Source organism: Sus scrofa, chromosome 5, assembly GCF_000003025.6.
Source record: "Sus scrofa isolate TJ Tabasco breed Duroc chromosome 5, Sscrofa11.1, whole genome shotgun sequence".
Taxonomy (NCBI): Eukaryota; Metazoa; Chordata; class Mammalia; order Artiodactyla; family Suidae; genus Sus; species Sus scrofa.
In genome coordinates, this window is record NC_010447.5 from 3,959,488 (window position 1) to 3,985,414 (window position 25,927).

At 48.4% G+C, this 25,927-nt stretch overlaps 2 protein-coding genes across 3 annotated transcripts in view; one reads left to right on the forward strand and one right to left on the reverse strand.

The window, feature by feature from the left end:
• On the reverse strand, positions 6,852 to 16,537 carry RIBC2 (RIB43A domain with coiled-coils 2). Its single transcript, XM_003125957.4, has 7 exons — positions 16,214 to 16,537; positions 15,343 to 15,424; positions 12,538 to 12,882; positions 11,524 to 11,642; positions 10,240 to 10,467; positions 8,204 to 8,370; positions 6,852 to 7,097 (listed from the first exon to the last, which is right to left on the reverse strand). The coding sequence occupies exons 1-7, from the start codon at positions 16,325 to 16,327 to the stop codon at positions 7,019 to 7,021; spliced, it is 1,134 nt and encodes a 377-aa protein (XP_003126005.1). The 5' UTR covers positions 16,328 to 16,537; the 3' UTR covers positions 6,852 to 7,018.
• SMC1B (structural maintenance of chromosomes 1B) overlaps positions 16,611 to 25,927 on the forward strand; it is a 91,051-nt gene continuing 81,734 nt past the window's right edge. The window contains exon 1 of one of the 2 annotated variants that reach the window (XM_021091389.1): positions 16,611 to 16,778. In XM_021091389.1, the coding sequence (XP_020947048.1) occupies positions 16,670 to 16,778 (109 nt within the window). In that variant the 5' untranslated portion in view covers positions 16,611 to 16,669. The remainder of the gene's footprint in view (positions 16,779 to 25,927) is intronic. The other variant, XM_021091388.1, reaches the window with a different exon arrangement.

Genomic DNA, 25,927 nt, shown 5'->3' on the forward strand with positions numbered 1-25,927 from the left:
CACTGAAGGCCAGAGATCAAACATGCGTCGCTGCGGGCACTATGTTGCGTTTTTAACCTGCTGCAACACAACAGGAACGCCCTTGTACACTTTTTAAATACCTATGTCTGATAAGTTCATCATCTAAAGTTCTAGGGAGACCCAATTCTGGCTGGTTGTTTTACCTGACATTTCCTTGTGGCAGGTTGTTCCCGTGTAAGTTTGTGTGAGCCTGTCTTTGGTTGAATTTAATCGGGAGAAGTCTAAATTGGGACAACTTTCTTCCAGAGGTTGTGTGCGTTGGTTTCTACCAGGTACCGTGGAAGAAAAATTAACCAGAGAACACTTAAAGTTAATTTTTGTGCTGGGGATTTTCCTCGCCTCTTTGGAAAAAGTGGAACTTCTGGGGCTACATTAGAGTGAGCTTATGGGTGTGAATTCTCAAGGACCACCATCATCACCGTCACCACCACCACCACCACCAAAACTCCATCGCATCACCGTCACCACCACCACCACCATTATAACTGTCACCACCACCACCATCACAACACCCCATCACACCACCATCATCATCATCACCATTATAATTGTCACCACCACCATCACCAACACCCCATCACACCACCATCACCTCCACCATCACCAACACCCCATCACACCACCATCACCACCATCACCACCATCAATCACCACCACCAACCCATTGCATCATCATCACCACCACCCTCATCACCACCATCACCACCACCACCATCATCACCATTATAATTGTCACCATCACCACCATCACCAACACCCCATCACATCATCACCATCACACCATCATCACCACCACCATCACCCACACCCCATCACACCACCGTCACTATCACCATCACCATCATCACCACTATCACTGTCATCACCACCCTCATCCTATCTCAGCCAAAATGAAGACTCATTAGTTTCTAGCAGTTTCTCCATCCCTGAGGGTGTAGCCACCTCCAAGCTCCCAGATTAACACAGAAGTCTCAATGTTGATGCTTCCCCACCCCATGAGGGTCTCTCCCTTTTCTTCTGTTTCTTCGTCCCCAGAGCTCTGGGTTCCTGTTATGAGCCTTTACCACCAGGGCAGCCTCAGCTTCTGTTTCTCATTACGGCTCACTGTCCTGGTTTCTGTGCATTGTTCTTTCTTGTGCGTGTGTGTAACTTTCCACGCTTTCATTTATTCCCTGTGACCTCAGCAATGCATATAAAATGCTTGCTGTAGTTTATCCAGGATTGAGGTGCGTTGCAGTAGACGTACATGTTGGGATATTCAATCCACTGTATATACATCATTCCTTTGGAAGCAGACATCCTCCACCTCAGTGACGTCATCTGTGAAGAATGGGGACAAAAATCCTGCCTGCTGAGGATAGTTGGAAGGCGCCAAGATTTGTGAAAGACATGTACTTAGCACAGTACTTGGCACAGACGGAGCCCGCGGGCAAAATCCATTCTGACGTGGGAGGTAGAAGCACCAGTTGCAACACAGTGCACTCTTTACTCTTCATCAACAACAGAAATTAGGCCAAGTACCCAGGGCAGAAGCACCCCCTCAGGCTGGGGGTTTATATGCCCGATCTGGGCCTTTCTTAGTGGATAGACAGTCTGAGAACTAAAGGAGGAGTCAGCATGACCTGGGTTTGAATCCTCACTCTGCTCTTCTCATGCTGTGACACTTCTCTCTCTAAATCTGTCTCCTTATCTGTTAATCAAGGGAATAACTGACTCACAGGTGTGTTTCAGGAATCCAGTGACATCATGTCACTGACACTTCTCTGTCTACAGTGCAGCACGTAGATGCCAGAGTTTATTAAGCTGGTCAAAACGGAGAGAGGGAGACGGCTTTTTGAAGGTACATGGGCATTTCTGTGCCCATGAAATGAGGCTGGCTGGTAGTGTTACCGAGTCCAAGCTCATACGACTCACCATGCAAAGGACCAATAAATTGAGAGAGCAGATATTGGGGCAGAAAAAGTGACTTTGTTCAGAAAGCAAGCAGACTGCGAAGAAGGTGGACTCATGTCCCAAAGACCCATCTTGCCTGGTTAGAATTCAGGCTTCTTTTATACTCAACAGGGAGGGAGTAAAGTCAAACATCCCCTGGTTCCAGTCAGCCTTCAGAGGCGACGTGTTCATTTCTTCTTGCCTTGAGTCATGCACAGGTAGGTCTGCTCAGGATGTTATTTTAGCACACAAAGCTATTTCAGCTTAGGGCTCATCACCTAGGTGCCCAGGGACGGGCCATTTAAGTTCGTAATTTAAGCTTATAGGCACATCCCTTAGGTGATTGATTTGTGATAGGACACAAAGGTTCTTCCTCATTACAGCAGCTGGGGGGTCGGGAACGCCAAAGAGTAGGGAGAGTGATGGCAATCAGGTTATCTGGGTTTGGAACCAGCTTCCCCATCACTAGCTGATTGACCTCAAGCAGGTCGGCAACTTCTCTGTTCTCCAGCTTCCTCATTTGTAAAACAAGGGTAAATAGCAACCAGGTGGTTGTGGCAAAAAGCTGATATTCCGTGGAACACAATTACCCGAGTTGGTGTAGCAGGAACCGTTCCCATAATGGGGATATTTGGAAGCCAAAAGGGTGTGACACAAGTCTAATGGGACTGTCAAGGCGATGGAGGCATGTTTTACACTTTCTGTGAAACAAGTGGAAACTCAAATGCGAGTGCTGTGGTTTTCGTATTTGGAAAATATGCAAAATCAGGAGAAAAACCCTCAGCTGGGGGCAAGAAGATTCGTCAACAGTTTAACAATAATCGCATCACAGGCTCTTCTAGCCGAGAAGAGAAGCTTTCCCCGTAGAAAATGCTTCCTAAAAACTCTCAAGTGGAATCTTGGAAGAGCAGATGATATGAAAGGACGGAGTTCTGCGTGAGATGGTGCGGGCAAGGATCAATTAAAATTGTATTTCCCTTTGGAGCACATTTATGGGAGGATACAAATGGGTGGACGATCCAAACACATGACATCTGAACAGGCAAGGGACACTGACAAATATCAAATGCTTCCAAACTCTTTCTTTAGTTAATCTACCCTCCGGCAAAGTCAGAAGTGCTCACCTGAAGCTCCCTGGTGGCTCAGTGGGTTAAAGATTCAGTGTTGTCGGGGCTGTGGCTCACATCACTGGTGTGGCACGGGTTCAATACCTGGCCTGGGTACTTCTGTATGCCATGGGTATGGCCAAAAAAAGAAAACAACAGCAAAAAACAGTGCTGACTCCTGAGTAGGGAGGAGTAAAGGTAACAGAATTTTGCTAGGTTTTCCTAGAGGAGGGCATGCCTAAGGAGATACGTGGGGGAAGGTAGTAGTAAAAATGACGAGAAGCAAAATAAAGTTTCTGATGTGTGCAAAGATGTACACTCCTGAGCAAAGAGACTCGTGTGCAACTGCCGCTCCTGCTACCCTGACAAAAAGGAGGTTCCCTGGGTGAAATAATGACCCAGAATTTAAATACTTGTTTTTGCCATTAAGGTATTAGGCAGTGTTTAGGGACCTGAATATTCAGGGATTCTTGATTCTACAACACCCACCATGAATAGAAACTGGGACAAAGCAGGAACGGGGTGGTGGGGCAGGAATAAAGGTACACAGTTCATTCTCCGTGATGCAGCCGTGGAACGGTGCACACGCTCTCTCTGTGGGGCCACGTCTAAAAAGGACGGATAAAAGGACAGACAAGGGAATTTGGGTCTAGGATCACCCCTCACCCCCGGCTTGGCACAGTCACTCGTTTTGTATATTCTCACCTAGGACAGACAGGCAAGGCCAGGGATGACACACAGGCTACAAGGGAGAATCCTTAAATTACTTTGCATAGAGATAAGCCTTTCTTTTTCAGTTTTCCCCTCCATTATTCTGAACCCCAGTTATTTTATGGCTTCTTCCTTTTTTATATACTAGTCTTTCTTCCTTCCTTCCTTTTTTATTTTTGTTTTTACTTTATTTTTTGCTTTTTAGGGCCACACCTGCAGCATATGCAGGTTCCCAGGCTAGGGGTCAAATCAGAGCTACAGCTGCTGGCCTACACCACAGCCACAGCAGCACCAGATCCGAGCCTCGTCTGTGATCTACACCACAGCTCATGGCAGTGTGGGATCCTCAACCTCCTGAGTGAGGCCAGGGATTGAACCTGCAACCTCATGGTTGCTAGTCAGATTGGTTTCTGCTACGCCAGGATGGGAACTCCCTCTTCAGTTCTTTCTTTCTTTCTTTCCTCCTTTTCTTCCCTTCTTTCTTTTGTTTGCTTTTTAGGGTCACACCCGCAGCATATGGAAGTTCCTAGACTAGGGGTCGAATCTGAGCTGCAGCTGCTGGCCTATGCCACAGCCACAGCAAAGCAATATGGGATCTGAGTCTCATCTGTATCTTACACCACAGCTCACGACAACACCAGATCCTTAATCCACTAAGCAGGGCCAGAGATCGAACCCACATCCTCGTGGATTCTAGCCAAGTTCTTAACCCACTGAGCCACCACAGGATCTCTGCAAAATGTTAACTGTAGAATCTGCATAGTAGGTATATGAGTGTATATTGTACAATTCTTTCGATCTTTCTGTATGTTTGAAATTTTTCATAATAAATTTGGGGAAGGGAGTTCCCATCATGGCTCATCAGAAATGAATCTGCCTAGCATCCCTGAGGATGCAGGTTCTTTCCCTGGCCTTGCTCAGTGGGTTAAGGATCCGGTGTTGCCGTGAGCTGGGGTGTAAGTGGCAGACGCAGCTCAGATCTGACGTTGCTGTGGCTGGGGCTTAGGCTAGCAGCTGCAGCTCCAATTCCACCCCTAGCCTGGGAACCTACCTATGCTGCTAGTGCGGCCCTAAAAAGACAAATGCATAAATAAATAAATTTGGGGGAAAAGTGAAAAAACAAAAAAGAACCTTCTGTTGTGTGCGTGTTTGTGTACATGGGGCCATTCGGGGGAGCCATGGAGAGGGTCCCACATCTGGATTCTGGCTCTGCCTTCCAGGTGGAGGCAAAGTATTCCACCTCTCTTCTTTTGTTATCTCTCAACAGGATGGGAATCACAACACCCAGTGGTGCAGGGATGTCGTAGGAACCTGCCCGGCCCTGGGCCTGCCCGCCTGTAGTTGAATCAATCACTGGCCTCATTCATTTTCCTGTCCGAGAAACACGAGGAATGTTGTTGTGCTGCTGGTCACCAGCAGAGGGCGCACTTAAAACAAACAAGCGTTCCGTTTCCAAGCCTCGCCTTCCTTTCGAAATATTTTTTATAGGGATGGGAAATGCAGAGTCACAGCAAACCTCTCCACGTTGGGCCCATGATTCCAGGCTTGAAGCTGTACTACCGACACTGCAGCGTCCGCCTATCGCTATCTCCCTCCTAGCCCGTGCCCATCAGCCCCAGGCCTGATCCTACTTCCTCCCCATCCCCAGTGAGGCCCTGTTTCCACATTGGAGTCTCCCTCCGGATTGTGAGATCCTAGCACAGGGCCCAGCACAGCGTCCAGGACTTGGAGAGCATTCGAGGTGCACTGAATCAACTGACCTCACCTCCGATCACTGACTGCATCTCCCTGCCCAAACGTCTGCAGGAGGATAAACGGTCTCTACAGGCTGTCACTCACCCAGCATCCCCACTGAAGGGTGGCTCGTTCAGCTTGGGCAACAACCTTTTTAATGGGATTATCCTGGGAAGCCCTGGGGCCAGGTGCCCCTCAGCAATCCCCCTGTTCAGGGTGGAATTGTGCCCCCTGCTAAAAACATGTATTGGCGTCCTGACCTCCAGTGTCTCAGAAGGAGAGCTTACTTGGAAATAAGGTCACTGTGGATATAATTAGTTTAGGTAATTATATCATGGTGGTGCAGCCTAATTAAAAATGGCTAGTGTCCTTACAAACAGGGAACACGGGAGCAGACACACAATGTGAGAAAGCCACGTGAAGAAGAAAGCATCGAGGCGGCTGATGCCTCTACAAGCCAAGGAACATGAACAATCGACCCCAAATCCCCAAAGCGAGGAGAGGAGCCAGGAGCGGGTTCCCTGGCAGAGCCCTCAGAGGGAACCAGCCCGGCCAACACCTTGACCTTGGACTTCTGGTCTCTGTACATTTCCGTGTTCAAGCCTCCCAGGGCGCGGTACTTTGTTATGGAAACCCCAGGAGATGACACTCCCCAGCCTGCTTCCCTAAAGGGTGTAAATATTATAGTATTGCCTGTCGGCATGATGAGCTTGCTCAGCTTCCTGCAGCCTGTGCAGCCACATGGTCACGTGACTAAATTCTGGCCAATAGGATGTGAGCAGAGGTGAAATGTACGATTCCCCAGCCACCTTGAAGCTGTGCTGCTGCTGCCATCCCACTTCCTTCCCATTTTCTCCTCCCTGCTGCTGTGAAGTGCACGATGGTGGGAGCCCAAGGAGCATTCCTGGGCCACAGGGTGAGGGTGGCAGAGCACAGAGGTGGCACTGCTCAGCTTGGGCTTTGACAAGAGGAGGAAATAAACTTCCATTTGGGGAGTCACTCTTGTTTTGGGTCCGCTTACCTGGACCCAGGAGAGAGAAGGGGGTGAGAGCCAGACTGTCCAGGTTCAACCCCCGGGGTCAGTGTGACCTTGGGCAAGTCACTGATCGGTGTCTATAGCTCAGGCTCTTCACCTGGAGAGAATGAGGAATAAATATACCCACCCTGACTGCTGTGAGGACCAAAGTGGTTAAATCCAGGTGAAGGGGGTTAGAATGATGCTGGTGAGTGCTGGCAATTGCAGCAGCTGAACTGAGAGTCTGAATAACACGCAGGCTTTCATCCCGAATCCACAGCACCCAGGGCTGCTCTATAGACGGTCTGAGCTGAGTTGAACAGACAAGCTTGTTCCTCACAGAAATGCAGGGAGAGGTTTAATCAAGTTTTGACGACAGTGGAAAATTAAGTTGAAGGGTCCTTCTGGACCAAAGTGCTTTTTTTTTTTTTTTAACACATGGGACTCTTTAAGGGTACAGCACTTTATACAATTAGCAGGAAGGCAGGTGGCCTTTTCATTATCGACTTCTTGTATTAAATTGTGTGAAATAATCTTCAGTGGGCTGATTTGTATAGATTTCCTTCATATATTTTTTCCTGATAATAAAACAAGGAGAAAAATAAATCAGCAGGTGCCTGACTTCCTAAATATTCTACTTTTCTCAGTGTGTTATTCCTAGGACACAGAACACATCCCCAACCTGTGAGCTCGAGGGGGAAGGAGGGGGCATTTTGTCACCTCGTCCCCACAGACCAGTCTAGGGACACGGGAGCTACCTGCAAGTTCCATGACTATAGGGCATTTGCTCATCCCATTTGACTTCTGTGAGATTATCTCTCAAATGCTCCTTACTTAGGCCCCAATGACGGACCTTCGGATCAACAGACACCTGATTGGAAAAGATACTGGAGGGTCCCCTCTGAGTTCAAGCCAGAGCTTGGTGAATGGATAGATACGTCAGTAAATAAATAATGTGTTTTGTTAGTGACAGGTTCACCTGCTGATCTGCATTTGACATTTTCTGTAGCTGGAACTCTGAACTATTCCTGGGGCATGTCTGTCATGAAGAAGAGACTCCAGGCAGCCCAAGAGCCCCTTCCTCTGCCCGGGGAGCCCCTCCCTCTGCCCGGAGAGCCCTCCCTGCGGTGGGCGGCTGGCACTGTCCTAGGCCATGTCTCCCTCAGGTCCACTCAGTGCCCTCCGGGGCTCCCGCGCCCTCCGGGTACTCCATCACCCCATAACGGGTACCCGTGTCTGAGCCCACTGGGCGTCGCCATGCCCAGGTGAGGATTGCCTGCGGAGGGGTGTTTACAGGATGAGGGCACAGTGAAATCTCAGCCCCCGGTCTGTCTGGGGACCAGTGGATTCCCAGCACTTAGTCTCTGGCTTCCCAGTTCGGAGCCCTTCTTCCCTTCCTCTTTACCAGAAGGCTGTGCCACCGCCCCAACCACTGCTGCTCCGGGGCTTCTGGGGAAATATACCCCAAGGGTCCTGAGCCTTTGGGTGGGAAAGATGTGGGGGGGTGAGCAGGGGTCCCGGAAAGGATGGTTCTATGGGCACAGCAGCGTGCCAGCGCCCATCCCCTCAATGGTGCACACAATGCCCCTTGACCCTGACCTGGTCTCACCCCCGCTGCCTGCCACCCCTCCACCCCGTCGTCTCTGCTCACTTCCTCCCGCCCCAGCGTCCGCCCCACACTCACTGCAAAAGCTGCTCCTTGGCCAGGCTGAGGTTGCTGCCGTCCAGGGCTCTGCGCAGCGCACGCTGCTGGCGCTGCAGCTGCCGCTCCGACAGCAAGGTGGCGCGAGCCTTCTGAACCCTCTGCCGGTCCCAGTCCATGTCCCGCTGGCGCTCCTCTTCCTGGAGCCTCTGTGGAGAGGAGACGGGACTCAGCACCCTGCCCCAGCAGAAGAGCCCCGGGAGAGCCGCCCTTTCATTTTACAGACGGGGAAACTGAGGCTTGGGGGCAGGTAGGTGAGCAAGGCCAGGCAGGAAATTGGAGGAGACACTACCCCCCCTCCCCGGCCCCTGCACCTGCTATCATGCTGGTGGCCCAGCCACTTGCTTCCCCAACTTGGAAGGCCTGGGCCGGCCCTCTGAGGCCTGAAGGGGACAGCAGAGTCTCCCCAGGGGCTTTCTCCCCATCTCCTGGTCCAGGCCACTGCTCCTCCCCCATGCCTGCCCCCTCACCCTGGCGGGGCGGCCACCTGCTGACCCGGGAGCCCCGCCCATCCTCCCCAGGTCTGAGAACCCCTCCGATACTTCTTGCCACGATTCCGAGTGGTTTCAACACCTTCCCTCTCCCTGCCTCTCAGCGATTCTGCCTCCCCTGGAAGACCCCTTTCCAGTCTGTCAGCTGTCACCCCAGTGTAGGGGTCCCCTTGTGGGGGGCTTGCTAGGCCACAGACGATGGGCCCCATAAAGCCTCAGTAGGTCTGGGGAGGGGCCTGAGAACCTGCATTTCTCTGAAGCTCTTTGGTGATGCTGAGAGTGTTATTTGTGCTTGCTTGCTTTCTTTTTCTTTCCTTCCTTCCTTCCTTCCTTCCTTCCTTCTTTCTTTCTTTCTTTCTTTCTTTCTTTCTTTCTTTCTTTCTTTCTTTCTTCTTTTGCTTTTTAAGGCCACACCAGCGGCATATGGAAGTTCCCAGGCTAGGGGTCGAATTGGAGCTGCAGCTGCTGATCTATGCCACAGCCCCAGCAACACGAGATCTGAACCAAGTCTGTGACCTATACCACAGCTCACGGCAACCCCCAGACCCTTAACCCACTGAGCGAGGCCAGGGATCAAACCCATATCCTCGTGGATGCTAGTTGGGTTCATTACTGCTGGGAACTCCTTTCTTTGGGGTTTTCGACTGAATCCTTAACGGACACAGACGCCTGAAGAACACCGCCCACGTGTCCCACGTGGCCCTTGTGATTCCCGCTCCCCATCAAGCTCCCTCCGGACTTGCTCCTCCCACCCCCTTCCCGTCTCGGGAAACACCAACTCCATGCTTCTCGATGCTCAGGCCAGGAGGCCTGGAGGATTCCCAAACTCCTCTGTCTCTCCAAGGCCACGCCCAGCCTTTCAACCCATCTCGTAGGCTCTACCTCCCAAACAGATCCAGAATCCAACTGCCTCTCAGCACCCCCGCTGCTGGGGCCCCGGCCTCTGCCAGCACCCGCTCTCACCTGACCACCTCATCTGCCTCCCCAGCCAGCTCTCTCCTTCCGCCTGGGCCCCTAGGTCCACCCTCAACCCAGCAGCGGGCGGGAGATCCTGTCCCTTCTCTGCTCAGACCCCTCCAGAGCCCCGCAGCGCAGTCCCAGAAAAGGCACGGTCTTCCCCAGTGGCCTGCCGGGCCCTCCCCTCCCCTCCTCCCGACTCGGCCACCAGGCTCCTCCCATCTGAACAGGTCCGGGTGGTCCTGGTCCCAGGGGTCCTGCCTCGAGGCTTTGCCCTTGCCATTCACCCCGTCCTCTCCCCAGACATGGGGAGGGTCCCCTTCCCTCCTCAGGGTTTTGACCCAAAGCCACTTCTCAGTCCCCTGAGGACCCTCCTCCCTCCCAGCGCCCCCAGCCCCCTCCCCTCCTGAGCACTCGGCATGGGGGCATAAATCAGCTCTTGTCCTCCCGCCACCAGAACCTGGACAGCTTCTAGGGCCAGTGTGACACTGGCTACAACTAGATGCTTGAGGCAGCGGCAGGGAGCCCAGAGCTGCGTCTGGGGGCTCGGGGGTGGGGGTGGGCAGGCACCAGCTTCTCCTGGACTTGCTGTTTCTGAACCAGGCGGATCTGCTCCAGCTGCTCCTGGGTCATGCCCTTCCAGCGGTCGGGGACCACGCGATGGGGCCCGAAGGAACTGGCTGCCTGCTGCGGGTCCTCTGACAGCAGGTCCCCACGCAGCAGGTTGGTGATCTCGGCCAAGTTGTCCTCTTGTTCCTGTTTTCTCTCTTGACGTTTCTTTTCCGCTGACTCCAAGGCCTGCACAGCGAAAGAGACTAAGGAGGCTGCTCTGAGTGACTCCAGTGGGATGCAGCGACCCCATAGGCTGGCCCGTCTCACTGCCCCCAAAGGAAGAAGGGCCCCAGGGATGGGTGGCTAGGGAGGTACCCTTGTCAGGCACAGAGGTGGAAAGGCCCTCGGACCCTCCATCAGCTGCCTGGGCAATGACGGGGGAATGAGCTGGGCCCCAGGAATCACTAGGACTCAGGTCATGTGCATAATCACTGAAGGTTTTGGTTTGCAGCGATTGGCCAAAGCGGGGAGCTGCCTCCCCCTTTTAGGCGGCTGTGTCCCCTCGGCTTGGCCTCACCCACCCCCAGATGGGGTCTGTGGCCCTGGTCACCCTTGGACAGCAACCAGCCACAGAGAACGACCAACCCGGTTCACAGCAGTGGTGATTCCTAAAAGGCACTTCCACTGCCCGGTAACCTCGGCCCCAAGGAGAGGTCAATCCCTGGCCCAATCCCAGCTCCCTTGAGGGTGGTGGGTGGAGGGAGTGGGCCCTGATGTGTGACCTGGAGCAGGTCCCTCCCCTGTCTGGGCTGCAGTTATCTCTCAGTAAAGTCAGGAGATGGATTCAGAGACATTTATCAGTGTTCCTACTTCTCTTTAGTAATGAACCAACGGACAGGGCACTTTGCCAGTGGCGCCCAGCAGGGACTCACAGGGGAACCAGCTTACACAAGCTACGTTACCACCTTACATAAGCTTGTGCTCTGAAGCTGGACAGGCCCAGATTCAAATCCTGGACTTGCTATATTTGGAAGTCCAGGGTTGGAATCTGCCAAAGCAGATCAGGTTAGGACTCAGGTGTCCTGAAGAAAGTCAGTTCCTCCAGGAAGCCTGTTTCTTTATCAATTAAAGTGGGTTAATCATGCCCTCCTGATATGGTTGTTGAACACGATGACTGATAAGAGCAGCTAATTGTTGCAGGGATTAGAAGGAAAGGCCATGATTGATGAGCCAAGGAGGCTGGGGTGCCCCAGGAGGTGGCTGTGTGTTTGTCCTCCCCTCCAGACAGTGCCCGGGGTGTACCTGGTTCTTGTTGAATTCTTTCACAGCTGCACAAACCGCCTTTCTGGTGGTGCCTTCCAGATTCTGTAAATGCTTGGCTGTTTCATCAAACTGCAGCCTGGTCTCCAAGTAGAGATCCTCTGAAAAGAAGCAAAGTGCAATCAAACCTTGCATCCACGTGTCTGTTCATGCACCTGCTTCTCATCCTGCACCCGTCTAAAGAAAGAGGATGCATGGGAGGGCTATGGGGAGACTGGGATGAGTTCATGCAAGTGAAGCTCTTCAGTGGGTTCCTGGCACGAATGTCAGCAATCATGTCTATGGATGGGTAATGTCTGCTATGGATTAGTAATGTCTGCCACGCTAGCAGTGGGGTTGGGGAGGTAGGGCGCGGCACGGTGGGAGATACGGTCAGACGGTGAGGGCCTTGCTGGTCCTTGAAATAAATTTGGTTTTTATTGAGTGAAGCTTTTGGAAGGTTTTGAGTAGATAACTTTGAATACAGTCATCCTGGCTGCTGGATGGAGCAGAGATGGTAGAGGGACCAAAGCAGAAGCCAGGAGACCAGTTAGGGGTTTTACTGCAGTCCTCCAGTTGGGAGATGTTAGCCGCTTAGCCCAGAGTGGTGCTGGTGAAGGTGGTGGGAAGCTGAGGTGACCTGCTCTTGGACTGCGTGTGGCATTTGAGAGAAAGGAAGGAGCCCAGGCTGCTTGGGCTGGGCCTGGTCAACTAGGAGAACAGAGCTGGTCTTTTTAGGGCTGCACCCATAGCAGGTGGAGGTTCCCAGGCTAGGGGTCCAATTGGAACTACAGCTGCTGGCCTACACCACAGCCACAGCCATGTGGGATCTGAACCACGTCTGTGACCCACACCCCAGCTCACGGCAACGCCAGATCTTTAACCCACTGAGAGAGGCCAGGGATGGAACCCACAACCTCATGGTTCCTAGTCGGACTCATTTCTGCTGCACCTTGATGGGAACTCCTGATCTGCTGAAGAAGGTACTGAGACCCGTTGGTCTTTTTTGTCCCTCACCGGCGTGTTTTTGGTCCTCACGGGCAATCTTCCACTCCCTTTGCTGTTGCAAGGACCATTCTCTGTTTTGTTCCTCTTGGAATTTCCTCCTCTGATGGAAGTTTAAATCCTCTCCCATGAATTTCTGCATTCCTGACACCGTATTCCGAGCATCATTATCGGACTGCCGGGCTGGAAGATCTTTCTTAAGGGCAAGGGGGTCAGAGAGGTCAAATTCACGGCGAGTTTCTGGCTTCTGAAAGCTCTGCTGGAAGTCACTGATAGCTTTACAGAGAGTTTTCCTGTCTCTCCTTGCCCGGTCTTCTAATATGCATGTGATTTTGTCATTCTGCCTCATTTCAGCAGCTAGAAGAGACAGAGCATATCCATAACGTAAGCTTCAGAGGGAAAAATAAATTTAAATCCATTTTAACATAATTTTCAGGCAGTTCCCTTCGTGGCACACCAGTTAACGAACTAGGATCCATGAGGACACAGGTTCAATCCCTGGACTCAGGTTGGATCCCTGGCCTCACTCAGTGGGTTAAGCATCCAGCCTTGCTGTGGCTGGGGCATAGGTTGGGAAATTCCACATGTCGTGGGTGCAGCCAAAAAATAATAATAATAATTTTTAGTGATTCTAAAAGTAATACAATCCTCCAAAAAGGTAACACAACTATTAAAGGGTTAGTGTCCTGAATATATAAAAAGCACCTACATTACAATTAAAAAAAAACCCAAGCAATCCAACCAAAAAAGGGGCAAAGGATGGGAAAAGGCAAACCACTATAAAGAAACCCGAGTGATTAATAAACTGAAAAAATTATGAGTCTTACAAGATGGGAAACAGTCAATGAATTGGTGAAATACTTTGAATGTTAATAATAGCACATATTAGTAGGAATATGGGGAACTAAAGATTTCTTTTTTTTTTTTTTTTACTTCTTAAGTTTGTCTTTCTTCCTTTTTTTTAGATTTCTTGTTTACTGTTTATGGGAGTGTGACTTGGAACACTTATACCTTTGGAAAGCAATTTGCCAATATCCCATAAAACTGAAAAGCACATATCCTGTGACCCATCAATTCCACTTCTAGGTAACCAGGAACAATTACCCTTAGGGCGATAATGCAGGGCAATCATGAACATTATTTGCACTTATTTAAAAAACTGGAAAAAATCTAAATCAGACACCAGTAGGGGAATAAAGAAATTGTGGTTAAAATTCATATAACAAAACACTATAAAGCAATTAAAATGAATATTCTGTATGTAGATCACTGATTAATTCCAAAATAGACCATTGAATTTTTTAAATGTTGCAAAAGGATATATCCAGGGAGTTCCCTTCGTGGCTCAGCGGTTAACGAACCCAGCTAGGATCCATGTGGATGTGGGTTCGATCCCTGGCCTCGCTCAATGGGTTAAGGATCTGGCATTGCTGTGAGCTGTGGTGCAGGCTGAAGACGTGGCTCGGATGTGAGGTGGCTGTGGCAAAGGCAGGCAGCTGCAGCTCCAATTCCTAGCCTGGGAATTTCCATATGCTGGGAGTGAGGCCCTAAAAGCAAAAAAAAAAAAAAAGTATTCTTAACGTAAGATATCTAAAGCCAGGTTGGCAAAATGTTAACATCTAATCGGTGGTGGGTATGTATTACGTCTGTTATATCATTTTTCTAAGTTTGAATTACTTTTAAACTAGATTTTTTTTTTTTTGTCATTTTCTTGGGCTGCTCCTGCGGCATATGGAGGTTCCCAGGCTAGGGGTCGAATTGGAGCTGTAGCCGCCAGCCTACGCCAGAGCCACAGCAATGTGGGATCTGAGCTGTGTCTGCAACCTACACCATAGCTCACGGCAACGCCGGATCGTTAACCCACTGAGCAAGGTCAGGGATCGAACCTGCAACCTCATGGTTCCTAGTCGGATTCGTTAACCACTGAGCCATGACAGGAACTCCCTAAACTAGAATTTTAAAAGATGAAAGGTTTAGAAAATATGAAACATTATAAAGAAAATAAGCTTCACTCATCATGCCATCACTCCAATTTTACCACTGCTAACATGTTGGTATATTTCCTTTCTGTGTTTTTCTAAGTATATTTTTACATTTTTTAAAAGTTATATATATATATTTAAATTTAGTTGATAACTTTTGTATATACAATTTTATATGCTTTTTTCTATTTAAAAAATCCTTGGAGTTCCCTGGTGGCTCAGCAGGTTAAGGATCCAGCATTGCCACTGCCGTGGCTCATGGCTCAGATCACTGCTGTAGTGGCATGGGTTTGATCCCTGGCTCGGGAACTTCCACATGCTGAGGCTTGGCCAAAAAAAAAAAAAAAAAAAAAAATCCTTATGATGCTTTAAAAGTAGCTGTTGGACATGATGGGAGAAAGGAATTTTATTTGAGAATTTGATCTAAGAGCTCAAATACTATTATTTGGACCATATCTGGTTCTGAGTCAGCTCAGGGGTGTGAGCTCAGGGGTGTGTGTTGTCTAGTGCAAGCAGCCATCCCCAGTAGAAGGTCTTGAATTTTCTGGCCAGGAAACATGTGCGTTTAAGATTTTTCATACTCAGTTTTTTAAGGAAACAGAGAAAAACATACATCTATCCTCATAATATATTTCCTACAGCTCACAGAGAATTCAATAGCTGATTTTCTTTTAAGTGATGGAGAATCAGCACATTAACTCAAGCACAAGAAATTGTGACATTTTAAAAGGAGGAAGAGCTTGAAAACAAATTTGTACATATGTGAGGAAATAAGGTGAGGGGTCTAAAGGGTGACAGCCCTGAACCACTAAGTGGCCATGCAGGGGACACTCACCAAATGTTTCCTGTCTAGCTTTTTCCGTTGCTTCTCTTATCTTCTGGTCACAAACCTGTACGTTCCAGGCATCTATGTCTCCCTGGGAAAGGAAAACCAAGGGAGAGAAGTATAGCCGGATAATTTTATTCAGTTAATAACTCTCCTACTTATCTTTTTAGATCAGAACTTTTCATACTCTGATGCTTTTGAAGAAGTTAGTTCTTCAGCCTGTCTTAACTTTCCCCAAAGTTCCTTCTCCCTTTCTTAGTCAATAGATCCTCATTCTCAGAACACTACTTGGGCATCACCTCCTCTGGGAAGCCCTCTCTGATTCCCTCTCCCAGCCTCAACTGGTGCTCCCTGGCACCCTGCGCTCTTTTCCCTGGCAGCCCTGGCTCCACTGCATTGTAACGAGACCATTTACTGCCTGCCTCCTCCACTGGGCTGTGAAGGTCAGGACTGCTTTATTCCTCATCTCCTGGGCCCAGCTCAGGCCTGCCACAAAAGACGAACTCCACTGGCATTTGTCAAATGAATGGAGTGGAAGGAGCTCCTGGCAATAGAGAAAATCTGGCTCAGAGAGAGGAGAACTGTGTCCAGTCTCTTTTTCGGCCACTAAATCCAGCAAGCCCCCTCCCTGCTGCAGGACTCAATTTGCCTGCCTGGCAAGAGATAGGGGGCATTATTCGGTCTGTTCAGGTCTCTCCCATCCTCAGCAAAGTCAGTACATCGAACTATTCTTCCAGGCAAGGCCTGGAGCCGTTTGCAGCTGTTCCTGGATCAAAAGTTTCACTCCAAGGATTTGTCTGCTCTTGCCTCCCGCAGCCCGCCTCTCGCGCCCCTCAGCTGCCCCTGTTGGCCCTTTCCATTCCGGGCTGAAGGGGCTCACCCCAAAGATCCTGTTCCTGGCATTGAAGATCCGTTTCTGCCTGCACAGCTCTGCATGTCTCTTCTTGGCCTGGCCAAAGTCCTCCTCCAGGTCCTTGGGCTGAGCTACCTCCATGACTGCAAAATCGCCCAGAAATTCCAAGAGGTTTTTAAAACATACGAGATAAAAAGAAAAGACGACAAAAATAAAACAAGCTCAAGCTAAGTGAGGCTGTTCCCTAGGAGCCTGGGCCGGTGGGATCCGCGCCTGCTCCAGAGACTTTCAGTCCATTCTTCCTGCCCTTCGACGGGCTTGTGGAGACCGGGTTCCCTCGGAAACGTAAACAACTCCGGTTGCTAAGGAACAGCGCAGCGCTCTCGCGTGTTCTGGCTTTAGTCTCGCGAGACTGCACGAGGCCCTTCCCGCGCTTTTCCCGCCGGCGTGTGAGGACGCCGCTGAGGCGCGGAGGGCGCAGCCATGGGCCATTTGGAGCTGCTGCTTGTGGAGAATTTCAAGTCGTGGCGGGGCCGCCAGGTCATAGGCCCCTTCAGGAGGTTCACCTGCATCATCGGCCCCAACGGCTCCGGTAACTTGGGAGCTGGAAGGCTTCCGGCCGTTCCCGGCGTCCGGGCCGGTTCTCCCGCAGGGGTCGTGAGGGTGGCCTCGCGGCCTGGACTCGGGCGGCTGCTGCCCCGCGGGCCCCGACCACCTCCGCTGCCCGCCCCTCGCCCTCCAGCTCGGGGACCGGGGTCGGGGCGACGGTCAGACTCTGCCCCGGGTTGGGGGGCGGTTGAAGGGGGCGGGGAGCCGGCCCTCGGCCCCCAGCGCCCCCCCCGCAGACCACACCCCCGGGACCCCCCCTCGGCCCCCCCCCGCTCTGCACCGCGACCCCCACCCCGGGGCCCCACCCTGGCCGCTCCTCGCGTCGCCCCCGCTCCCCTGCCCGGCGGTTTCTCCTCCTGCCCTCAGCCCCGTCACCTCTGCTCTCCACCCGCCTCCCTCTGTCCCCCCAAAAAGCGAGTGGGAGCGCGGTCTGGAGGAGGGAATTGGTTCCGGGGAGCCCGAGCCGCCGTGTGGTTCCAAGGAACCGGCACGGCGGTATCGGGACAATGACCACGTTTGTGGAGCTTTTTCCAGACTCGTGGCGCCGCCGTTTTGGTTGAATCCTCACCAGGGTGTATGATCCCCATTTCACAGTTGGGGAAACTGAGGTCCAGAGAGGCCATGTAACTTTTCCCAGGTTGCCCAGGAAGTGGCAGAGCCTGGACTGGAGCTGGGCCTGGCCAGGCTCCCCTCGGCTCTGGGATGGGAGGTAGTGGGGTACTGACCCCCCAGCAGGCAGAGAACGGCCTAAAAGGATGGTTCCCTGGGGAGTATTTTTTTCCCTAAATCTGGAGTCTCCTTTTGGCTCTTTTGGCCCAGATTTCCTTTCTTAATTCGGGAACCATATTTGAGTCAAGAGATAACTTGCCAAGTTCCTGTGGTGGCACAATGGAAACGAATCCAACTAGGAACCATGAGGACGTGGGTTCGACCCCTGGCCTTGCTCAGTGGGTTAAGGATCCAGCGTTGCCATGAGCTGTGGTGTAGGTCGCAGATGTGGCTCGGATCTGGCATTGCTGTGGCTGTGGTGTAGGCCGGTGGCAGCAGCTCCAATTAGACCCCTAGTCTGGGAACCTCCTTGAAAAGACCAAAAAAAAAAAAAAAAAAAAGATAACTTGCCTCAGTGCATTAAGTAACTTGGCAGACGAATAGGACACTGTCCCACAGATGAATATAATTCTGGGGGAAGAAGCCTTTTGAAATTTCTATTGCCTTATAAAACAGCTGCTGTTTCATGTTTTCTTATGCACTCAGTATACGCGAAGGAACACCTGAGCTTAGAAATAGTCACGTACGTGAAGATTTCCTTACCTCTTCTGTGTAATGTATTTCCTCATTTTCACTGTATTCCGTTATCAGAAAACACTGAAAAGATAATTAGTGTAATCACTGCTGCCTTGTTAACCCTCGCTGATCTTCTCCACTCATTTATCAGGAAGTTCCTGAACCCACCACCAGCTGATTTTCACCCTTTAACTGGCGATTAGGTGAAGGCAGCTCAGTTACATTTCACGGCTGCAGCAGTGTGGTACTTGGAGTATCTGCACAGGGTCTTGAACTTCATTCAGTCCACTTGAACTCCATGCCCCTTGCCACTCCAGATCCTGTTAAAGTGGGGCTTGGAATTTGTTTAAACTAGTGCCAAACATGTTTCAAAATAATCTCATTTCTTAATTTAAAACTACATATGGTTACTAACATACCTTAAGATGGTAGTGAAAATGCCCTTACAAATTCCTCTTGCCCCTCCTTAGATCCCTAGATCCACAAGCCCTGAAAACTCAACTCCCCTCTTGAGAATCACTGGCAACTTAGAGGCTATGCTAAAGGAAATTATGGATTAGTTCAGCATTGCCTTTTTTTTTAAATGATTTTTATTTTTTCCATTATAGCTGGTTTGCAGTGTTCTGTCAGTTTTCTACTGTACAGCAGTGACCCGGTCACACATGCTTTTTCTCACATTATCCTCCAGCATACTCCATCACAAGTAACTAGATGTAGTTCCCAGTGCTACACAGCAGGATCTCATTGCTTATCCATTCCAAAGGCAATTGTTTGCATCTGTTAACCCCAGATTCCCAGACCATCCCACTCCCTCCCCATCCTCCTTGGCAACCACAAGTCTGTTCTCCAAGTCCATGAGTTTCTTTTCTGTGGAAAGGTTTATTTGTGCCATATATTAGGTGCCAGATATGTGACATCATATGGCATTTGTCTTTCTCTTTCTGGCTTAACTTCACTTAGTATGAGAGTCTCCAGTTACATCTATGTTGCTGCAAATGGCATTAGTTTGTTCTTTTTAATGACTGAATAGTATTCCATTGTGTATATATACCACATCTCCTTAATCCATTCATCTGTTGACGGATTTTTTTTTATATAAGGATTTTAATTTTTTTTCATTATAGCTGATTTACAGTGTTCTGTCGACTTTCTACTGTACAGCATGGTTTCTCACATTCTCATGCTTCATCATAAGTGACTAGATATAGGAGTTCCTGTTGTGGCACAGCAGAAACGAATCTGACTAGGAACCATGAGGTTGCGGGTTCAATCCCTGGCCTCGCTCAGGGAGTTGAGGATCCGGCGTTGCCGTGAGCTGTGGTGTAGGTCACAGACGTGGCTCAGATCTGGCATTGCTGTGGCTCTGGTGTAGGCCAGCGGCTACAGCCCCTATTCAACCCCTAGCCTGGGAACCTTCATATGCCCTAAAAAGGACAAAAAGACCAAAAAAAAAAAAAAAAAAGTGACTAGATGTGGTTCCTAGTGCTACACAGCAGGATCTCATGGCAAATCCATACCAAAGGCAAGAGTCCAGCATTGCCTTCTATACCATCTCTCCACAACAAAAATTTCTGGTTTGCTAATTTATTACTGAGTTTTGCTAAGATGTTCACGTTCTCTCTGCTATTTGAAGGCCAAAACTCAACATGAAACTTACCCATGACTGATGTAATGGGTGATATTCCATTTATAGTCATTTGAACATTTTTTGGTAGATAATTTTTTAATCTTACAAAATTATTGGCATATTCAGATAGACTTTGTTAAACCAATTAATAACTTCTTGTCATGCTCATTTCCTGTTATACTTTAGTTATATTTTTTGTAATAATTTCCTATTGTCACCACCTGCCAAACTTGACATATTCTCATTTGTGTTTTTAGTAAACTCTTAATTTAGGGCTTTTTATGAGTGGTAGAAAATTTTCATCCTTCATGTTTTCCACTCAGATGCAGCAAATAGTTGTTGCATATATGGAAGCAGGAGCAGAAGAGGTTGTATAGACTAAGACAGCTCCTGCTCTGAAGGCGTACAGAGTAGAAGAAAATGATGCAGTAACTGAAAGAGAAAGCCACATAGCGCTGTTTATGAAACTTTAAACAAGGAACATGCAACATCTGATTTGGGCAGTTATGGACAAGGAGTGAAGATTAGGAAAGGTTTTCTACAGGAGTTGGCATTTGTGCTGGGTTCAGAGTAAAGAGTATTTTTCCAGGGGTTTGTGAAAGGTTTATTTGTGTGACATGTAGTAGTCCAGATTGGCTGGAATATAGTGCACATGTAGGGAAGCAGTGGGATAGACTGGAATCCTATTGGGTAAATCCTTGCCAGAGAAAAGAGTTTGTATTTAACTTTCTGGAAAAAAAAAAAAAGTTAGACTTTGAAGGATTTTTAGCCATGGACGACCACGAGGGTGCCTGAATCTAAGGCCATCCTCTCCACTTGTGCTTTGGATCCTGTCCCTTCCTCAATTCTTTGCTTTTGTAATTGTCCTCTTTCTCTTTTGAACTGTTACCTTTTTTCCCTTGTGGATAATTTTCTTTGGCATAAATAGACAGATGCCTTGTTAACACTCTCAGGACACTGAGGATGGATGTATGTGTGAAAAGCAAGTATAGTGCAGTGTTCAACGGTAGGATTTAGTGGTAAATGTATGGGTGTTTCCTATGAAGTTTTTGTATGTTTGAACATTTTATAATCGAGTGCATGGGGGGAATGTCCCTTGAACCTCACTGTCTTCTTAGGCTATTGCCCCCCCCCCAAATCTGTCTGTAGTTCCATTCTCTTCTCAATACACTCAATTCAGTTTTTAGCCCCAAACGCCACTAAAATGACCCTTAATCTAGGTCACCGTTGAGCTATATCTTATTAAAATCAGTGACCAATTCCTTATCCTCATCTTGTTTGACATTTCAGCAGTATTTCATTCATGTAAAAATCATTGAGGCGTTCCCTGGAGGCCTCGCAGGTTAAGGATCCGGCGTTGTCACTTCAGTGGTGCTCATTCAGTCCCTGGCCCAGGAAGTCTTGTATGTCACGGACATAGGTCCTCCCACACAAAAAAATTGAGTGCCTACTGTGTGCCACGCACTATTTTTGGTTATTTGGAATTCATCAGTGAGTTTAACATAAAAATCCTGCCTGGGAGTTCCCACTCCAGGTATAATGAACCCAACTAGTATCCATGAAAATGTGGATTCAATCCCTGGCTCAGTGGGTTAAAGGATCTGGTGTTGCTGTGAGCTGGAGTGTAGGCTGCAGACATGGCTCAGATCTGGCGTGGCTGTGGCTGTGGCGTAGACCAGCAGCTGCAGCTCTAATAGGACCCCTAGCCTGGGAATTTCCATGCTGCAGGTGCGGTCCTGAAAAAAAAATTCCTGCCCCTATAGAACTGGCATTCAAGTGCAAAGAGACAGACAAATATGAAAAGTATACCGAATATTAAAGTGTTAATTTTTAAAGAGAAAAGAGAAGCAAGGTTAGGGAGTAGGAAATGCTGGGGGTGAGTTTTTTTTTTTTTAAAGAAGTTGGTCACGAGAAGGCCTTGCTGTCAAGGGACAAGGTGGATCACATTTCGTTTCTCTGTCGTAAAATACTTCGCTCTCTGAACTCTCTCGAGTATACCAACAAGGTTTTCTCTGCTCCACTGGCCACCCCCGAGTTATTGGCTGCTTCTCCTCAAGATCTCTTAAGCGCTAGAGCGCCCCCTGGGCGTGTGTCCTGTCTCTTCCCTCTCCTCTCCTTCCAGGTGGTCTTAGCCAGTCCCATCCTTATGCTGCTGACTTGGAAATTATATTTCCAGCCTGTGGTGTTCAGCATCTGGTTTCCTAGTTCTAGTAGACATCTAAAACAGTATAATCAGGCAGAGTAATTTCCTCTCCCCACCTCTACCAAAGAGCAAACCTGTTTCTTCCTAGATCTTTACCAGCTTAGTAAGGGGCGACATTTACTCATATATTCAGACCAGAAGCCCACAGTAATTCTTGATTCCTGCTTTTACCTGCTATACCCCACTTTCCTTGTCCAGTTGTCTATAAATCCTAATGACTCTACCTCTGAAATATATCCTAAATCCAATACATCCCAAATACATCCTAAATCCAGTTGCCACTCTTCACTGGGAGAGTCAAAGCTGCTAGAGCTTTCATTTAAACTATTGCTATAATCTTCTAACACGTCCTTGTGCTTGCTTGCTTGTTTTTATGCAGTGCATTCTCACAGCAGGATATAAATTAAAGCACTCCCCAACTTAAAACTCCAGTGGCTCTCATCTTGCACTTGGAATAAAATTGATATTTCTTACCGTGATCCCCAAAGCCCTTTATAATCTCTATGCTCAGGTCAGAATGGTTTGGGGTTTTTTTATTTTTATTTTTATTTTTTTGCTTTCCTTACACAGCCAAGCCCTTTGCCATTTCAGGGTTTTAGCATTTGCTGTTCCTTGGACTTAGTATCCCTTTCTCCCAGGATTTCATGTGGCTACTACCTTAGTTTTTGAGGGTTTTTTTTTTTTGTCTTTTTAGGGCTGCATCCGCGGCATATGGAGGTTCCCGGGCTAGGGGTCCAATCAGCTGAAGCTGCCAGCCTACACCACAGCAATACAGGATCCGAGCCGTGTCTGCAACCTTCACCACAGCTCACGGCAACGCCAGATCCTTAACCAACTGAGTGAGGCCAGCGATCAAACCTGCAACCTCATGGTTCCTAGTTGGATTCGTTTCCTCTGTGCCATGACGGGAACTCCAAATTTTTTTTTTTCCTACTAGCTTGATAAGCTGTCCTTCAACCCTGATAAGTTCTCCCTCTTACAGCCAATATATTGTCAATCATCCCAGTCCTGCTCTTTAATAGCCTCGTCCCTGTCTCTCCATTCCCACTGCTGTCACTTATTTCTTCCTTGGATTAATGCAGTCACCTTTTGGCTTAATTCCCAACTTCTGGTCTTACCCTACTTTAATCCATATGGCACACTGCTATCAGAGTAATCTTCATTTGTTCTTGCAAGAAACAAGATCCATTTTATTTTCTTGAAAAGGCATTTGACAAAATTCAGTATTCCATCAACAGTTTTTTTCCAGAAGGTGTAATTTTTCAGGTGACTTAAAAAGTACTTTTCTGGGAGTTCCCGTCGTGGCGCAGTGGTTAACGAATCCGACTAGAAACCATGAGGTTGCGGGTTCGGTCCCTGCCCTTGCTCAGTGGGTTAACGATCCGGCGTTGCCGTGAGCTGTGGTGTAGGTTGCAGACGCGGCTCGGATCCCGCGTTGCTGTGGCTCTGGTGTAGGCCAGTGGCTATGGCTCCGATTCAACCCCTAGCCTGGGAACCTCCATATGCCGCGGGAGCGGCCCAAGAAATAGCAACAACAACAACAATAATGCCGCGGGAGCGGCCCAAGAAATAGCAACAACAACAACAAAAGACAAAAAAAAAAAAAAAAAGTACTTTTCTGTTTTCCAGAACCGTATATTGAATGGTTTACTGTTCTAATCAGGAAAAAATGTTGTTATTATTATTATTATTACTATTATTATTATTTGTCTTTTTAGGGCTACACCTGCGGCATATGGAGGTTCCTAGGCTAGGAGTCGAATCAGAGCTGTAGCTGACAGCCTATGCCACAGCCACAGCAAAGAGGGATCTGAGCCACATCTGCGACCTACACCCCAGCTCACGGCAATGCCAGATCCTTAACCCACCGAGCAAGGCCAGGGATTGAACCTGTGTCCTCATGGATGCTAGTCAGGTTCATTTCCACTGAGCCACAATGGGAACTCTGGAAAAAAATGTTATTTTTAAAAACCATTTTAGACAATTTTAAACATTTTAAACATTTTAGACAATGGCTGTTGAATTCATAAAAATAATATTTTATTATTATAAAAACTATATATGTGTGTGTATATATCTGTGTGTGTATATATCTGTGTGTGTATATATGTATATATATATATACACACACACACTCACACACACACATTGTAAAAAGTTAGAAACTAGAGTAAAAAACTGAAACAGGAGTTCCCACCTTGGTGCAGTGGGTTAATGATCCAGCTTGTCTTACCACCTGGTTTGACCCAGGGGCGCAGGGGGTTAAGGATCTGGTGTGCTGCATCTGTGGAGTGGGTCAGAGCTCTGGCCTGGATTTGATCCCTGGTCCAGGAACTTCTGTATGTCTTGGGGGCAGCCAAAACGAAAGGGAAAAAAAAAGAAAAGTAAAATGTATTCCCACAAACCAGAGAGTACTACTGTAATACCTGAGGGCATGTCCATATAGATGGTTTTCTTTGCAGACTTTTTTTCATGAAAATGAGATCATACAGTACATGCTGTTGTCTTACTTATTCTTTTTAGACAGTTATCCGCACCTTTTTTCCTCATTCATTTTCTCTGATGTATAGCTCTAGTTTAGATTTCCTCTGTTGACTTCAAAATGTTCTTTGACCAAACCATAATGCTGCCGTGAACGTTTGTGTGCAAGTTTTGGTGTGGAGATTTTTTTTTTCTCATTTCCTTTGGGGATATGCCCAGAAGTGGAGAGTCTGGATCCTATAGTAACTCTGTGTAACAGTTTGGAGAACTGCCAGACTGTTTTTCAATGTGACTCATCATTTTACATTTCCATTGTCAGAATTTTCCATATCTTCACCAGTAGTTGTTCCTGTAGTTTGTCTTGTTTCTTTTCACCATCCTAACTGATGTGAAGTGGCATTTCATTGTAGGGTTGTCTTGTTTGTTTGTTTTTGTCGTGTCTTTTTAGGGCCCTACACACAGCGTATGGAAGTTCCCAGGCTAGGGGGTGAATCAGAGCTACAGCTGCCAGCCTACACCACAGCCACAGCAACGCCAGATTCTTAACCCTCTGAGCAAGGCCAGAGATCAGACCCCAGTCCTCGTGGATACTCGTCAGATGCAGTACCACTGAGCCATGATGGGAACTCCTTTCATTGTAGTTTTGATTAGCATTTTCCTAAGGACTAGTGTGACTGAGCATCTTTTCATGTTAGAGTAATTTTTTTTTTTTGTCTTTTTTTTTTTTTGCTATTTCTTTGGGCCGCTCCCGCGGCATATGGGGGTTCCCAGGCTAGGGGTCTAATCGGAGCTGTAGTCCCCGGCCTACACCAGAGCCACAGCAATGCAGGATCCGAGCCGCGTCTGCAACCTACACCACAGCTCACGGCAACGCCGGATCGTTAACCCACGGAGCAAGGGCAGGGACCGAACCCGCGACCTCATGGTTCCTAGTCGGATTCGTTAACCACTGAGCCACGACGGGAACTCCAATGTTAGAGTAATTTTTAAAAATTGAGTTCATGCTGATGTTTTCCATTTGGGTTTTGAAAAAGTTTTTATTTAAGTACAATCAATTTACAATGTTCTGTCAATTTCTGATGTACAGCAAAGTGACCCAGTCATACATGTATATGCATTCTTTTTCTTGTATTATCTTCTATCATGTTCTATCAAGTGATTGGCTATAGTTCCCTGTGCTATACACAGGACCTCATTGCTTATTCACTCCAAATGTAATAGTTTGTACCTGCTAACCCCAAACTCCTGGTCCATCCCACTCCCTCCACCCCTCCTTGCAACCACAAGTTTGTCTCCATGTCTGTGAGTCTGTTTCTGTTCTGTAGATAGGTTCATCTCTGCCATATTTTAGATTCCACATATAAGTGATACATGAGGAGTTCCCAGTGTGGCTCAGCGGATAACGAACCCGACTAGTATCCATGAGGACACGGGTTTGATCCCTGGTCTTGCTCAGTGGGTTGAGGATCCAGTGTTGCTGTGAGCAGTGGTGTGGGTCGCAGACACGTTTCAGATCTGGCATTGCTGTGGCTGTGGT

Bases quoted from the DNA above. Each gene is read 5' to 3' on its own strand.
- RIBC2 (XM_003125957.4), bottom strand. From the start codon at position 16,327: ATGGAGGTAGCTCAGCCCAAGGACCTGGAGGAGGACTTTGGCCAGGCC. The intron at 11,643-12,537 runs GTGAGGGACAAA...GCTTCTTTTCAG, and splicing joins TGAGGACCAAAAACACGCCG to AGGATCTCTACTTGGAGACC. The intron at 7,098-8,203 runs GTGAGTGTGGGG...TTTTATTATCAG, and splicing joins GCCAAGGAGCAGCTTTTGCA to GAAAAAATATATGAAGGAAA.